This window comes from Parasteatoda tepidariorum, chromosome 2 (genome assembly GCF_982258835.1).
Source record: "Parasteatoda tepidariorum strain Cologne lab strain chromosome 2, Ptep-v5.0, whole genome shotgun sequence".
Classification (NCBI taxonomy): Eukaryota; Metazoa; Arthropoda; class Arachnida; order Araneae; family Theridiidae; genus Parasteatoda; species Parasteatoda tepidariorum.
The window spans coordinates 69,010,396-69,028,494 of NC_141756.1; the positions used below are offsets into that span (position 1 = coordinate 69,010,396).

The 18,099-nt window shown below is 28.8% G+C and overlaps 1 protein-coding gene and 1 long non-coding RNA gene across 4 annotated transcripts in view; one reads left to right on the forward strand and one right to left on the reverse strand.

Annotated features, from left to right (window-relative positions):
• Window positions 1-18,099, reverse strand: part of LOC147815833 (uncharacterized) — a 376,705-nt gene that overhangs the window by 201,216 nt on the left and 157,390 nt on the right. The gene's annotated exons all lie outside the window — the stretch shown is intronic.
• Window positions 885-2,553, forward strand: LOC147815835 (uncharacterized). Its single transcript, XM_087155208.1, has 2 exons — window positions 885-977; window positions 1,357-2,553. Exons 1-2 carry the CDS (start codon window positions 885-887, stop codon window positions 2,518-2,520), a joined length of 1,257 nt encoding a protein of 418 aa, XP_087011334.1. The 3' UTR covers window positions 2,521-2,553.

An 18,099-nucleotide genomic window follows, 5' to 3' on the forward strand; every position in this document is an offset into this window, starting at 1 on the left:
AGAGAAAGTATGTTTTTGTGTGTTGTTTGAGGTCTGAGGTTTTCCCTTTAAACCATTAAGATAGAGTCCTGGCATTGTATGTACATTTACAATTGCAGTAATTGTGAAGTAAATCGTCGTACATAAAAGTTACTTTTTACCATTTGTAAGTTATAATAATTATTGTGTGTATATTTACTACATCAAAATAGTGAGGAGTTATATTTACTACATCACAATTTTTTTTCACTGGCATAGTTTTGAATTAAATTTGATTCTAAATTAAGTATACCACCCTTAGGATTACATAAAATTTCAAATTAATACTACTTCACTAATAATTCACTACACACTAATAATTCAGTTGAACACCTTTTGCTTAATAATTATCTCAAATTGAATGCTTTACTCTAAATTTCAAATATTTCTAAGAACTTCTTGTTACATGTTCAGAAACTTTTGTATTATTGTATAATTGTAAACTTTAACTAAATAAAGTGATATGTAATTATTTAAATTGTAAAACGATTTGAAGGAAACTGTGAGTCCCGAAAATTAATCCACAATATTCTAAAACCAATTCAATTAGTTGAAATTGATTGAACAGATCTCGATCAATTTTATTTCCTTTCACAGTTTTCCACTCATAAAGAAGCAAAACATTTAATAATGGATTCGGGTACTTTTAGATATTTACAAGTGGTTTTAAATGAAGACAAATTTGTATTGCATTAGTAACCTCTCTGAAATCTATTTCAAGTTGTATTGCCACAATTACAATAATTACCACAACTTGTACACCTACATTTTTGATAATAACAACTACAATTGCAACAATAATCGCACCTAAATTGGCAATAGTTACAGCTATTTGAGCAGCTACAATCACAATTATTTCCTCTAAAATGGCAATAATTACAGCTGCTTCTATAGCTACAATTGCAATAAAGCCAGCTACTTGTAAAGCTACAATCACAAATTTTATAGCACCTAAAAGGGTAATAATTACAGCTAAAATTGCAATAAACACAGCTATTTGTACACCTACATTTACAATCATTAAAGATAGAATTAAAATTACTAAATAGTGATTCAGAGCCACGTCAAAAATTTTGATGGTTTTTCATTGATAGACCAACAAAATCTTAATGGTGACCATCAATATTTATATCATGAACCATTATATTTTTGATGGTAACCAACATAAGTAACCTTCATTCCAATATAAGAATTCGGGCTGATTTTTGATGGTTCAACATAAATAACAAATTGCTTTGTCAACTGATTCATGGGAAGGGGTATGCAGCTTCTGTTGTCCAAAGACCGGAGCACCGTGAGGTAGAAGACTGTCTTGGCTCCTGGTGGTGTTCTTTTTAGTCTGGCACCTACCCTTCGGCCTGTCCGGCTTGGGAGACCCTACCAGTAGCAAGCTACTTCCGGCATAGCCCTCCGGGTCATTGGTGCGCTCAAGCCTCACCAGTGAAATATTACAATAAACTTTCCAGTTTAGACCAAGGCAATTTAACTGCTATTTACCTAAATAACTGGACCTGCAATCAAAGGCTAAAGAAAAACAGTCCTTTTAGTCATGTTAAATCACAACTGTTAATCGCTGAAAATATTGAACCTCTTTATCTTCATAGCAACCTTAGTACTTGCTTGGATCTTTCCAATGTTAGTTTCCATGAAAGCCTCCCTACCATGCTTGACAAGAAAGACTGTGTGCCTGACTTCCTCAGACAATTGTCCCTGGAAATCATCAATAAAATCCCTCCAAACGACATCAAAATATTCTCTGATGGCAGTAAAATGGATAGACAGACTGGCAGTGGGGTATTTATTGAAACACCTCGAGAGAACTACACTCTTCATCAACGAAACCCCGATTTTTGCTCCGTCTTTCGAAGCGAACTAATTGCAATCGACAGGGGACTAGAGAAAATCTTGAGTGAAGGGCACCTTGGAAATACTTGGATACTATCTGACAGCCGTAGTTCAATTCAACACCTCAAAAATTGGGCCCTCATTGGAGATAAAACCAGTTTTTCGATCTTACAAAAAGTAAAGCTCATTTCCCAACAGCATGAGGTCCACTTTCAATGGATCCCGTCCCACGTTGATATCCACGGCAACGAGTTGGCTGACACTCTTGCAAAGAAGGGACTAGACCATCCAGTCCCCTCCACCTCAGAGCTTACATACCTTGAACTTTTTGCAAGGCAAAAGGCCCAGAATAAACAAAAGTGGCTGCTTCCACCTATTCACTACTGGTATAAAGCAAAAAGACCAGGACTCTCTCTATCTCTCCCTGGTGACAGGCAAACCAACACCTGCCTATCCCGACTAGCCAGTGGACACCTGAAAAGTCTCACATTTTCTGCAAATCAAAAGATCTTTCCTCTTTGCCCTAAATGCCAACAAAACCAGGCATCACCTGAGCACATCTTGATCTGTTTAGGGCTGGACTGGAACGATATTCATTCTTCTCCCATTCTGGTTTCGGATTTTCTCAATGTTAACGGATTCATTGATCTGGTCTGACCCCGTCAGACCAGATGGGAATTAGCAACAACAACAACAACAACAAATTGCTTTGATGATTCCTGAGAACCAACAAGTATTTCCATTAAACCATCATGGAAAAGTCTAGTTAGAACCATCATGGATTGTTGGTTCATGAGAATCAAACTTCTTTTGATGGTTAAGCAACATAGTATAAAAGTAGCATTTTCCATCATGGAATAATGGAGGTTTGTTGGCATATCAAAATCCATGAACGCATAATGGAAAATGTTGGATGATGGTGACAATCAAATGATGTTGGACAATCATGAACCACACTGAAACCAACATGAACCATCAAAGTGTTTTGATGGAACCATTAAGAATTTTCAGCTTGGTAAGCTCATCGTAAGTTCATAGAGGTCAATTTTAACTAATAGTAAAAAAAGAGAAATAGCTGTAGAGGATAATTCTTGCAGACAGTAAGGACAATTTTATTTTTTAATTTTGAGATTACTTAATACTACACAATTCTTCTTCTTCATTAATTAGTTTTAAAACCGCATACGTTCTCCATATTGATTATTTTAATCTTATTTACAAAGCCATCTAAAAAACATCAGTATTCTGTGCAGAAATTAATTTACTATTCGTTTTAAACATTAAAATCCAACTAAATAAAATTATCTGTATGTGCTATTGGAAATGTAAGATAGTGTGAGGGGAGACAGTTAATCTTGCTAAGTAATCCTCAACGTTCCTCGTACTAATCCAATTGATTGAAATTGATCTAAATGATCTGTCTCAATTTTAGTTGCGTTTACAGGACAGTCAAGCACTTAATAACGAATTCGATGCATTTGGAGGATTTACGAGAGGTTTTAAATGAAGATTAGTTTGAATTATATTAGAAACCTCTTTGAATGCTATCTTAACTTATTTCATTGTAAGATAAATCTTAATTGTTAAGACACTCCATACATCTTTTTAAACGTCGGATTTAATAAATGCGTCAAATTTGACAGATATAGCTAGAAATAATTGAATAAAGAGATTAAAGGATGTTTGGAAATAATTTTTCGGACTTGTCCGTTGCTATGTAAATGAAGAATTGATGTAAATAAATGGAATAAGTATTAAGTATACTATGGTCATTTTTAGGACAATCAAATCATCAGTGTTAGTTTGAAATTAAGCATTGCATACTTAAGATTGTTTAATATTACATAAAAATAAAGATAAACTATAGTTGTTTTTTTATTTTTTATTTTTTTTTATTAAAGTAAATCGTAAAATTTTTGTATAAAGTTGACTACTATAAAACGAAGACAGATTAATTGGAATTTTGTTTATAATAATGAAATTTCTAAGTAATTCGATTCTGATTACTTTATTTATATTTCTTACTATTTCAGGATGTATAAAGTAATTACACATTGTACTGTGGCTACCACTTCAAAAGTAAAATTTCAATTCACTAGTATATAAGACATGTTAACTCGAGTCTATGTTGCGGTACCTTTTCATGGAAGAAGGTTGACATTGCCGATATCTACTCTCCCACATTGGTGACCCGGACGTTATGTGAACACGCCTGCCTTGACAAAAACTCCCACATCGATTTGAATATGCCTACTTCGATGAATGGTCTCCATTGAATAGTTGACTGCCACCACAATCACGTCCGGGTCACCAATGTGGGAGAGTAGATATCAGGAATGTCAACCCTCTTCTATGAAAAGGTACCTCAATGTAGAATCGAGTTGACATGCCTTATATACTAGTGAATTGAAATTGTATTTTTGAAGTGGTAGCCAAACTACACACATGATTTCTTTTTATCAGTCGTTCTAAAACTGCACAATATACTCACAGAAATGATCTATTTGGTAATAATTTGGTGTAAATTGGTTTTAAGTGAACATTTATTTTACAATTTATCTAACGCAACTAGTATCAAAATTGATAATTGAGACATTTTAATTTTCTAGTCCACCTCAAAAGCAGGATTTAGTAATGTTATGAACAGAAAAAAAATTTAAGTCTGTTAACCAATCTATTATTTTTTTTTACTTATTTGTAATCAGCAAATAGTTCAGTAAATACAATTAAATAAACTTGTTTTGAAATCTACTTAGTTTTTGTGGTTTATTTGACATTTTGAACTCAGTTCGAAACTTTTGCTCAAAATAAGACCAAAAATTCAAATAAGACCAGGAGTAATCAAGTGGAAAATTTCAAACTATTCACATAATTTTACGATACTTAACATTGATGTACGGAATGCTCTGAAAGAATTGTAAATGGAGAAAATTGTGACATTACTTATGTAATATGTGCCAAACATTGTTCCGAAAAAATTATGCAAATCTATATTATTTATACAAAAAATAAATAAATTCTTATAAACATTATTTCTTATTTGCTGAACAAGAGAGAATATGATAGAATAAAAATAAGGGAAAAATCTGCCAGAATAAAATATAATTAAACAAAATATGGAAGAATATGAGAGAATAAAAAAGAATTAAACAAAAAATGGAATATGACAAAATAAAATATAATTAATAAAAATATGGCAAAAATTCAACAGAATAAAAAATAATAAGATTAGTTTTTTTTTAGCTCAAGAACTTATTCTAATAGTTTAATAAATTTTGCATCACATATTTTTTTTTAAAAATTCGATATATTTAATACCTTATAAACAAGAATATATAAAGCAAAATATGGAAGAATATGATAGAATAAAAAAAATTAATCAAAAAATAGAAGAATATGACAGAATAAAGTATAATTAATCAAAATATGGCAAAATGTGACAGAATAAAAAACAGTCAGATCAGTTTTTTTAACTAAAGAACTTATTCTGATAGCTTAATAAATTTCTTATCACATATTTTTTAAAATTTGATTTATTCATTTATATATTTAATATCTTATAAACTAGAATACATTGAGTAAAATAAGGAAGAATACGACAGAATAGTTAATAATTAATAATAATTCATCTGAATATGGCGAAATGTAACAGAATAAAATGTAATAAGAATTTTTTTTAACCCAAGAATTTATTTTAATAGTTTAATAAATTTCGCATTACATATTTTATGAAATTTAATATATGCAATAAAATATTTAGCAGCTAGTACTCTATATAATGTATTTTTTCATATATTTAATAAATTATAGTTTATTTAATGCATTTTATTATACACATATTCACAAAATAAAAATGCTTAATAGCTAAGATGTATCACCTTAAAATTTGGATATAAAAGGGTTCTTTTTCTCAAGCTTAAAGGAATAAAAATGAGAAATGCTACGGAATAAAGTTGTCTAAAATTCTGAGGAAAAAACCTCAATATTTACAGGCACGATATCCCTAAATAATAAAAGAATCCCTTCCATTATTTTTTTTCTTTCAAAAGCCAACCTTGGCTAGAGTTTTATAGAATCAATAAATTCCATGTTGCAAAAATATTTTCACTAAAAGTATAGATTCATTTTGCAATATATTATTTTAAACATTTATTTTTTATGTAAATATAGCCTACCTTAATACATTTTTACTGCATAGTTTCGGATTTGATACCCTAAAATGTTTATACATTTTTTAAATTGTATTACAAAGCTGATGTGTTGAGTTTGCATTTTGATAAAAAGTACATTATCCAATTGGAGGGCTTATGGTACAGAGTTAGAGACTTTTGTATTTTGAAACATAATATCGCTCTCATTTTCAACAACCCTTTTATGATACCAAATTAAAACCATAACATCGAATTTCTTAAACTTGATCATACCATATTATGGTGCAATTTTAACCAAATTACCATCCAATTTAACACTTAATAAGGTTTTCTCAAACTTCCATGATGTTATGGTTCAATATATAGATATAGTTCAAATTTAAACTATAGCAGCAGAAGCAAAAATGTCGAAATTTAATTTTAACAGCAATAGCAATACATTAAAAACATTAATAGGCTTTTCTTATATTGAAAATAAAAGTGGTTACGGAAGAAAATGTTTTCAATCTTATTCGATAGACATTCTTCTTTTTTTCTCTATGGAGTTACAGCCCATTACGAGCCTTGACTTGTTGACTGATGTTTTTCCAAACATTCCTTTTCTTAGTCTTGTATTTCTAATTAGTAATTTTCATTATGTATCTATCTTTCATAACATCATCTAACCTTTTTCTTTTTGGGCTTTGAGTTCATTGGTTTCCATTTAAATATTTTTCTCATTGCAATATTTTTATTCCTATTCGATAATTTATGTAAAGTTTTTTTTTAATCATAATTTCCATTCCACGGAAATATAATAGTGCTTTTTATTTTTTTAGTTTTATTATTTAAATACTAATTTGTGGTTGAGTAGATTTTCATGATTTTATTTTTGTCAAAAATTCCAAACAAATATTTAAATATTTTATATGAGTTATATACAGAATAGACAGTTGAATACATACCCCAAACCATAATTAAAAAGTACTTAAAATCTGAAACTAGAAAGAAAATGGCTCTAGCTGGAATTCACTTTTGCTTCAAAGTCTTCTTGTTGTAAAAGTTTTTATGATTCTTATTTTTTAAAATAAATTAAAAATTTTTGAACTGCTATTCGAAATTAGAAACAAACCTGGACTTAAAAAAATAAATATGGAGGCATCAATCACCTAATGAATTATTAATATTCAACACAAATGTTAAAAATAAGTCTAAACAACATAACGAAATACCCCATCCTATTAGAGATGGTTATATATATATATATATATATATATATATATATATATATATATATATATATATATATATATATATATATATGTTACGCTTTGAAAGCCTTAACATTGTAAGTTAGTAGTGTGGCCGGTGCTTCTTGAAAAAGATACAGGAAAATGCAGGAATCATAATATAATTTTATTAAAGTAAGGGCCAGAGCCCCAGAATGACAACCTTACATGCTGGTGGATAGGTAGAGAATAGCACATTTGACCTTGGAAAGAGGGTTTTTATATATTTCTGGACATTATATTTAAATGTTAATAGGTCTCAGTAGCGTGGGACTGATCAATTTCCCAAGCTACTAAAGCCACATCATCACATTTTTTGAGATAATTAGATCAATATTATTACTTTCTTGTGGGAAAGGTTTTTAAACGTTTGCGAGTTAGATAAATGCTCTATTTATGGATTATATTTAATATATAATTGTTTTAACATTATATATATATATATATATATATATATATATATATATATATATATATATATATATATATATATATATATATATATATATATATATATATATATATATATATATACATGTAAATAAGTTCAAAATGTAGAGAAAACATGGAAAAAATTACATAACAGTGAAAAAGGGGGAAAAATAAAATAATAATAAAGATAAAAACAAAAATAATAAAAAAACGAGTGAAAAAAGGAGTGCTTTCTAATATTATATCAATGTAGCCAAAGCAAACTATATCAATATAATACTGTGAGAAGCACTCAATATATATATATATATATATATATATATATATATATATATATATATATATATATATATATATATATATATATGAAATTTGCCTTCCTGTAGGACTTTTTGAACTAACCCTTATTTGCGTTATATGGGAAGGAAAACCGCAGAAACCTTCAACAGTTAGCCTGACGGCAATTGGACTCTAACTTATGATCCGCCTACCACTGAGGATGGATATTTTACGTCAGCACTGTGGTCGGTATGGGCCGGGTACTGAATTTATGTTGACCTGCCATCGGTGGGATTCAAACTCGGATCACCTCATTGGGAGGTGAGGGCTCTGCCCCCTGAGCCACCACGGCTTCCAACGAGTCATTATCATTCAAAATGAAAGTTAAAAATAAGTCTAGACAACATAGAGACAAAAATACTATTTGAGTTGGTAAACAGTATAAGGCCAAGTACCGATGGCGCTAGTGTGTTCGAATTCATAATAAGACTTCTGATTCATATTTACGCCCAACTTTATAAGACTCGCCATCCCATATTGTTATTGTATTTGTACTATTTACAATATGATAATTGAACATTAGCTGAAAATATAAAAAACTGATGTCACTCAAACCAGGGCAACCATTATGCTTTTTTCGTATCATAATATTTATTTTCTTAAATTGATTTATTGCTCACTTAATACAGAAAAAATTTGTGAATGGCAAAATTGCGTATAAACCTAAATACGATTGCAATAATAAAACCCTCCTAGAATATCAAGCATGTTCTCACATCGACTCAAAATGGAAGGGAAAAACCGGAAGTTTTCCGGATTCCACTTCAGTTTAGAATCTTGTTATTGTTTTCTTTCAGTGAAACATCCATAATCCATCTTTGAGAAATAATTGTATTTTGGTCGTTTTTCTCCTAAGTATCTCATTGAACAATTTCTCCAAGTTAGTTAAATTGTTAACTTACCACTTCTTGTAAGCTGGCTGATTCTGTATTAATATTATTTTTCTTCATTTTTTGTCGTGGAACTGTAAATTACGTTATTTGTACTCTACTGTTATTTTACTTTATATATATATTTTTTTTTAGCAGATTAGGTACCAGTGTCCTTTTTTTATATTTTTTTCTTACGCTCTAATTACAAGCAAAAATAATATATTGTATTTTTATAATTATAAAAAACAGTCTAATAGTTACGAAAAAATTCAGCTAGATTATCGGAATTATATTTATATTAAAATCCAAAAGAATTTTTTTTCTCATTTAAATTAATTTCACATGAATGTAAATTAAAAGTATTTCAATGATAAATACGTGTTGCTCTTCGATCTAAAAAACTGCAAATAAGTGCAAATTTGAAAAATTATTGCTTGGCAGTCAGCCTTGTTTGTAAGTGTTTGCTTTTTAAAGCAGAATTAGACACCGGAGTTTTATGCTGTATTTCATAACCATAAACTATTAAAAAAGCCAAATATAGTATTTTTCACTTATTTTAATACAAAATTAGGAAAAGAGTATGAAAAATGTGTTCATTAAAAATTCAAAGGCAAGAGCAAAAATTTCTCACTCAATACAACCTTTTCCTTAAAAGCGAGGATAATTTTATCTTAACATGAAGTAAAAAAGTGTGAAAAACATGTTTATTAAAAATTCTGGGATGAAGGCTTAACAAATGAAATTACATAAAAGTTGCTAAGACGTTCCATTTCAATGAACGAATCTATTTAACTTACTCAATTTCTCTCGGGTACTTAATTAAAAACAAAAATCAATTATAAAATTCTCAATTCCAATGATTAAACATCATTTCCAATCCCCTCATCGCTTTTCCAATAATGAAATTAAAAATTAAATTTTCAATTTGTCGACGAGCCCTTAGCATAAATATTAAATTCATTGGTAAAAGCAGCTAAATCCGAATCACTGGAAATGACACCTTTGACTTCAGAACAAGATAATTGGACAGTCAAAACTCGCAGAAGAATTGCTTTTCGTTCTATTTTACGAATGAAATGAAATGAAGATGTTTCTATGTAAAGTTGTTTTCTTTCAAAACTTGGGGGATATATCCTATAACTGAAATGCTGAATTCTGAACCAGGATATAGCCTATGTCTTTTCATCCATAATTCTTATTAAGTTTCAGATTCAAGGAGCGAGATAGGAAATGTTTGGAGACGTCCTAATGGCATGCAGCAAGAGAGATTAGAATGAGGAATCTGGAGCTGGCTTCCTTTGTAATGGTGGCGTGTCGCTAAGTCTTATTGGTTGATATGGGTTTTCAGAGTTTGTGTATTAAGTTCACCTCTAGAGCTGAAATTACTCCTGTTGAATATTTGGAACTTATTATAGAAATAAGATGAGACAAATAATGACAAAAAGAAAGAACCCAATCTTCATACTTTGAATAATAACATTGATTTAAGGTATATAGCAATGATAGCAATGGTTTTCGGCATAAAAAAAGTTTAAATAATTGTTATTATTATATTTAACTGTAACTGCTTATTTATTGTCGCTAAGTCTAATGAATTTATATGGGTTTCCAAAGTTCGTTCGCTAGCTTTGAAATTATTCATGATGAATATTTGGAACTTATTATAGAAGTAAGATGAGACAAATAATGACAAAAAGAAAGAATCCAATGTTCAAAATTTGAATAATAACATTGATTTTAGGTGTATAGCAATGGTTTTCGGCATACAAAAAAATCTAAGTTATTGTTATTATTATATTTCACTGTAACTGTTCATTTATTGTCGCAAAGTCTTATTAATTTATATGGGTTTTCAGAGTTTGTATATTAAGTTCACCTCTAGAGCTGAAATTACTCCTGTTGAATATTTGGAACTTATTATAGAAATAAGATGAGACAAATAATGACAAAAAGAAAGAACCCAATGTTGAAACTTTGAATAATAACACTGATTTTAGGTATATAGCAATGATAGCAATGGTTTTCGGCATAAAAGAAAGTTTAAATAATTGTTATTATTATATTTAACTGTAACTGTTTATTTATTGTCGCTAAATCTTATTAATTAATATGAGTTTTCAGGGATTGTATATTAAGTTCACCTCTAGAGCTGAAATTACTCCTGTTGAATATTTGGAACTTATTATAGAAATAAGATGAGACAAATAATGACAAAAAGAAAGAACCCAATGCTGAAACTTTGAATAATAACACTGATTTTAGGTATATAGCAATGATAGAAATGGTTTTCGGCATAAAAGAAAGTTTAAATAATTGTTATTATTATTATATTTAACTGTAACTGTTTATTTATTGTCGCTAAATATTATTAATTAATATGAGTTTTCAGGGTTTGTATATTAAGTTCACCTCTAGAGCTGAAATTACTCCTGTTGAATATTTGGAACTTATTATAGAAATAAGATGAGACAAATAATGACAAAAAGAAAGAACCCAATGCTGAAACTTTGAATAATAACACTGATTTTAGGTATATAGCAATGGTTTTCGGCATAAAAGAAAGTTTAAATAATTGTTATTATTATATTTAACTGTAACTGTTTATTTATTGTCGCTAAATCTTATTAATTAATATGAGTTTTCAGGGATTGTATATTAAGTTCACCTCTAGAGCTGAGATTACTCCTGTTGAATATTTGGAACTTATTGTAGAAATAAGATGAGACAAATAATGACAAAAAGAAAGAACCCAATGCTCAAACTTTGAGTAATAACATTGATTTTAGGTATATAGCAATGGTTTTCGGCATAAAAAAAAGTTTAAATAATTGTTATTATTATATTTAACTGTAACTGCTTATTTATTATCGCTAGGTCTTACGAATTAATATGGGTTTTCAGAGTTTGTATATTAAGTTCGCCGCTACAGCTGAAATTATTCATGATGAATATTTGGAGCTTATTATAGAAATAAGATGAGATAAATAATATGAAAAAGAAAGAACCCGATGCGCAAACTTTGAATAATAATATTGATTTTAGGTAAAACGTGAAGTTGAAATTAATTATTATTGTATTTAACTGAAAGTGCTTATTTATTATAAATCACTAAATACCATGAATTTAATTTTATTTAAAATATTATACTGGGGGGGGGGGTAAAAATTATTCCTTATGAATATCTCGAAATTATTATAGAAATAAAGACCAAAAAAAAGCAAATAAGGACCACAAAAAAATCTTAATTTGCTAGTTTTGATTACAAATATAAACGATATAATTAATAGTTATAAATTCAATATAATTTATAATTATAAGTTCAATATAATTTATAATTAATGTAATTTATAATATAATTTATAATTATGAGTTATCAGGGAGTTTATTTTATTTAAAATATTATTTCAGTAATAAACGTTAAATTATTCAATTGGTGAAGATTCAGAATTTATTATATAATCAAGATAAAAGCAAATAATAAAGTAAATTTCATATTGTAACAAAAAATATGAAGAATTATAGAATAAATGTCTGTTTCAGGAAGATGCTTCAGCGAAATATTAGTTGTTAAATCCAGCAATTTAAGTTATTCATTTTGAACACAAAACTGCATAGAGATGCAAGCTTCTTGGCTCTAAATAAAGTTTTTAATTAATATAGCAGAAATCGGCTGTTGCTATTCAAATTAATGCCATTTATTCATTTTTTCTTAAAATATAGCCTGTATTAACCTCAATGGAATATGATCTTGCAAATCTTTTTCCGCCCGATACATAAATTCTAAATCATGTTTAGTAACTTGATACTCTAAGAAATTACTGGATGAAATTACGTCAAAAAATATTTTACTTTATTTATGTCCATTGCTTGAAACATTTAAGCGATTTTAAGTAAAAATTAATATTAGATGGTTTAAAAAAATAGTCTAGATGTCCTACGCTCCAATTCGGAAGAGGAATATTTAATATGAAAAAGTTGGGTTGGGAGTGAAGAACTTTGGTCATTTAAAAACAAAATACTACTCTATACTATATAATATATTTATGGCGTATATAATAACTTCATTTTTCCGCTAATGACATAAAAATATGTAGACGTTTCGTTCTCCGATCCAGAAAAGGATTATGTAATATGAAAAAATTGTGTGGCATTGAAAGAAAAACTTAGGTCCATAAAAAAATATTGTTGTTGCTAATCTCGGAATCGTCTAAAAAGTCCATAAAAAGACCGGAGCCTCCAAAAAAATAAATAATAAATAAATACTACTTCTCTGAATGAAACGGTGAATCCTGATTTTTCTACTACCACTGACTAAAAAATTTGCAAGTTTTAGTTTTGAGGTTTTTCTATAAGAACTTCTTCAAATTAATAGATTTTTAAAAATACTTACAAAAAATTATTTAAGTTTTAAAATTCCGTATTCATTATTCCAAGAAACAATTGCAAAATTGACTGCATGAATTGTGTCCAATGAAGAATTCGTTATCTTTGACAAGGAATATTTAAAAGTAATACTTTTCATACAAAATAAGAAAAACTGATGTAAAGTAATGTAGCTTGCTTATAATGTACAAATGTATCAATCAAAAACTCATTCAAAGCATAAAAACGTAGTCAGTCTAAAAGGCGTACTCTTTCTCCTTGATGATGCTATACCACATATTATGCAACTGACAGAGCAAAAACGCATTGAGGCAAAATGGGAAACCTCCTAATGGTTGCAATATTTTTCTGCCACTTTAGATTTCCTCTATTCCGTTTTTCATAAAATAATTGGAATGGAAAATAAATTATTTTCTAGAATTAAATTTTATTTTTTATGAAATGCTTGATGAGAATCCTCCAGTTTCTACCGGAGAAGAGTTTAAAAACTTATAAAGCACAGAAAGGCAGTCAAAGAAAATGACGTGAAGTATTATTTTTCTTAAGAAAATAGCTTTCTTAAATTTGGTTTCAAAACAAACACAATTGCAAAATATTTTCGTGGTTATACTAGAATTCATTAGTGCGGCAGACATTTTCCCTCCATTAATAAAATCAGTCTCGGCAGGTTATATAGAATTTTAATCTAGAATTTTACTCTTTGCCTGAACTCTAACGTAATTAATTTGTTTCTTTTAACAAAACCCATTAACAATTGCAGGTTGTTTGGTTTCATATGTAAATTTTTTTTCTGAAGTTGGAAGTTTATTTCTTCCAGTATAACTCCAATACATATTGGAAGGATGATAAACAACATTCTCTATGAAATATGGCCTTAAGTCTAACTTATTTCATCGAAATGACGTGTAACTTTGGGTGAAATGTAGGAAGTACGTCGGGAGTTTTTCTTCTCGTGCAATCACTCCAAACATGAGAACCATGCCACAAAGCCCACTTAAAACTAGTAGGCGAAGTCTGAACAGAGTCAGCCTATCTTGGAGTACTCCAAACTACAAGACCACAAACTCATGAATAGAAAATGCACCACTTTCTTTTTTCCATAAACCAGATCTTGTAGATTTATTCCAACTCAATGGTAAATCGATTAGGTTCATCTACAACAACACTATAAAATATATAAAATAACGACAGTAAAGATGGAATAACATATGTCTTAACTAAACATCGATTAAATTAAAGCAATATTGAAAATTTAAAAATTCGAAATTCGAGGACATTTTTACTGGAAAGTTCGAAATAAATAAAAAGACCAACCCTCAAATGTGCCAAAATGTATGAAAAATGAGCGTGATTTGATTTCACGTGACCTTTCTTAAAATTATAATAAAAGCAAAAGAACAAAAAAAAAAAAAATTCTGGTATAGACTTTATAAATAAAAGAAAAGTTCGAATAAAGGTGAAATGGTAGAAAAACAAAAGGCGGAAAAAGATGAAGAGAATCTCTCAACTCCACATGTCTCTTGGCAGCGGAATGATACATATTTGAATAGATTTTCAGAGCAAAGGGATCGACCAATCGTGACTAAGTAATGAAACAAAAGCGCGCGAAAGAACGAGTTTTCAGGAAATAAAAATGTCTCACAACGGCCGAGAGATATTCTCTTTAATAAATAAAGAACGAGCACTATACGTTGCTGGTAAAAAACCAAGGTATGAAACAAAAGATTACTTTTAATACATCAGGAAAGAAAGAAGCGCAAGTCCCCGTAGGTAAAACTTTTTTTTTTTATATTTTGTCTATCCGTTAGAAATTCTTTTTTCTTTCTTTCGTCTCTCTTCCACACACGCTTGTTCTATTTCCCCCTCCCCCCTTCTTTTCTTTTTCGTTTCTTGGAATGATGGATGCGCAATTTAGAAATTGAAATTTCTTCTAGGTGGAAGTGTTTTGTAAAAATCTATTTATTTGAAGAAGTTCTCGAAGAAGAACATCACCATGAAAATTTGTACATTTTTATGTCAGTAGTGGGAAAATGAGGATTCTACGCCATACTCGGAGGAGTGGTATTTCTCCTCAGGGAAAGAACGGCATGTTTTCGAATTTTGATTTCCTTTGGATTATTTGTTTGTGTATATTTCTTAAAATTTTCTATTATTCAGTGTTTAGAGACCTGAGGAAAATATTCGAAAACCCTAAGATGAGAAAAAAAAGTTACATTTAATTCGAATGAAATAATTTTTTAAATAGTTATGAAATTTTTTATCTAAAAGATATACTAGAGTAACATTTTCATATTTAATTGGGCTATATAACCAATTTATTGTTTTAAAAAACTGAATGTTCTGAACGGTTCTGCTATAGTTCTGAAACAACTGAAATTCTAAACCAAAGAGTGAAATAATAATAGTTGTTTAAATAGTTTGCAATAAATTTACCTGTAATAAAATAAAGATAAAACTACTGAATATAATTTCGATTGATAAAATTTTTCAATATTAAAATAAAAGATAAGATCTAGAATTTCAAAATTTGACATAAAGATACAAGGATACAAAATAAAAATTATAACCGAAATATTTCTTACAAAAAATTACTCCACAGTTAAATTAGAGTTTAATGCATTTTATTTGTGTAAAAAATAGACAAATCACGAGTTTTCATCTTGTACTTAAAAAAGGATGATCCATCTTTTTTAAAATTTTTCAGCAACTTCTCAACTTTATAGAGAGTAATGGACAAAAATACTTTGAAAGAAAAAGAAATTTTATTTTTTACCATATAAAAACTGCGACTTGTCTTTCATAATTTGAAAATAATTTCATACGAAATTTGAAGCTCCATCAGTGTTTTAAAAATGTGATGATCATTAAAAAGAAACGAAATGATTTAGTTTCGTTTCCTTAAAAATTAAAAAAACCTTTAATATTATTTATATTTTAAAATTTAGAAATAAAATTTTATTCCATGATAATAATCTTAAAACTTATAGAAATGAAATAAAATTCTGTGGTATCAGCGAATAAAATTTTAAAATATTATTCATCAGCATATTTTTTCCCTACTGAACTACAAAATGTGCAGTTTGTCTTCAGTTAATCATTCTTGAATTAAATCCAATTATAATTGATCCGGTGAACAAAACGAAAATAAAACACACTAATAATTATATTCAAAACTTAAACCTAACTTTTAAAAATAAACCTTTTTTTCATACGAAGATATATCTTATTTGCAGTGAACTAAATCGGACAAATATCCCAGAGGCTGGAGTTTATTTATTTTCGATAAACGCTAGCTAATAAAATGAAGATTATCATTTCTTTAGTATGAAAGATATAATTCCTTTTAAAAGTAATCCGGAACGCTGAAATCCTCTCTAAGGCTCAAGACGCAAGACATGGTGTAGTCTTCAGAAAAGATATCAGCTTGTACTTTAAAATTTAAAACTTGATTTGTTCTTCAAATTTTAATTCTTAATTTGTTCTTTGAAATTTAAAAATAAAACAAAATTCGTTGATAACAGTATTACTTTAAAACCAGTAGAACGAAACTCTGTGTCATCAATGAATAAAAATTTTAAAATGTTATCGGTAGTAGTTTTCTTAACTGAATCCACAGTTTGTTTTTGGTCAATCATACTCAAATTAAATTCAATTGAAAAGTTTCTAAGGAAAACAATACAAAAATTTAAAAAAAAGTCTAAAAGTTACATTTAAAATTTAAATCTGATTCTTTCTTTCATACGGAGGGACTTCTTCTTCTGACTTAAGCTTAGTCGGACAGATGTCCTGGAGGTTGGAATTTATTTAATTTCGATATACTGTACCCATCAGAAGAAGAGGATCATTTCCTTAGTACAACTCTCCCTCTACAGTAATCCCAAACCGTGAATTCCTCTCCTAGAAAAAAAGACAAAGACTTTCTCTTCCACAAATGCAGTCCGGAGAGAAGATATCTCCAAGTCTTGATAGAAGAGACAGCCGACTGTTTTCTTCCCTTTTTGCGACAGCTCAACTTGAGGAAGAGAAAACAAAAGAAGATGAAGAAGAAACAGTAAATGGAAAAGATTCTCATTTCGTTTCCTTTTTTCTTTCTTTCTTTATTTTTCTTCCCGCCTCTGTTCTGTCAGCGGCATGGTTCATAATGACAAGTCTACCCCTGCGTGCAATTGAAGCAAGGGAGCGATGAAAAAAGTGGCAGGATTATAATTCCTTTGCCTCCTATTTCCTAGTGTAAAGACTCACGCGAGCTACCATCTGGACTTCTGGCATCGGTTTTGAAAAGATTTGAATTTCCTTGTCGTGGCAGATCTTGGCTTTGATTTCCACTATTTCAAGGGACTAAATTGTTCCTTTATGTTCAAAATTAAGCTGTAATGCATTTGTATAATTGTATTGCTTGTGCAAAGAAAACAAACTATATATATATATATATATATATATATATATATATATATATATATATATATATATATATATATATATATATATATATATATATATATATATATATATATATATATATATATATATATATATATATATATATATAAACCACAGGTAAAGCTAAGGGTAGAAGGAAAGAAATCGAATGTATTTGTGCTTAAAATGTATAATTTTTATTAGATAAAATTAAGCATCCTTGCTTTTTATACAAAAGTTATATTAAACGAGGAATTTTCGTTTTTGTTTAACCTTTTGACACAGGATTTTCATTAAACATATTTTTCATACTTTTTTCATTATTTTGTCTTAATTTATGTCAAAATAAATGAAATATTACAATTGGCATTT

Bases quoted from the DNA above. Each gene is read 5' to 3' on its own strand.
- LOC147815835 (XM_087155208.1), top strand. From the start codon at position 885: ATGGCAATAATTACAGCTGCTTCTATAGCTACAATTGCAATAAAGCCA. The intron at 978-1,356 runs GTAATAATTACA...TGTTCTTTTTAG, and splicing joins ATTTTATAGCACCTAAAAGG to TCTGGCACCTACCCTTCGGC.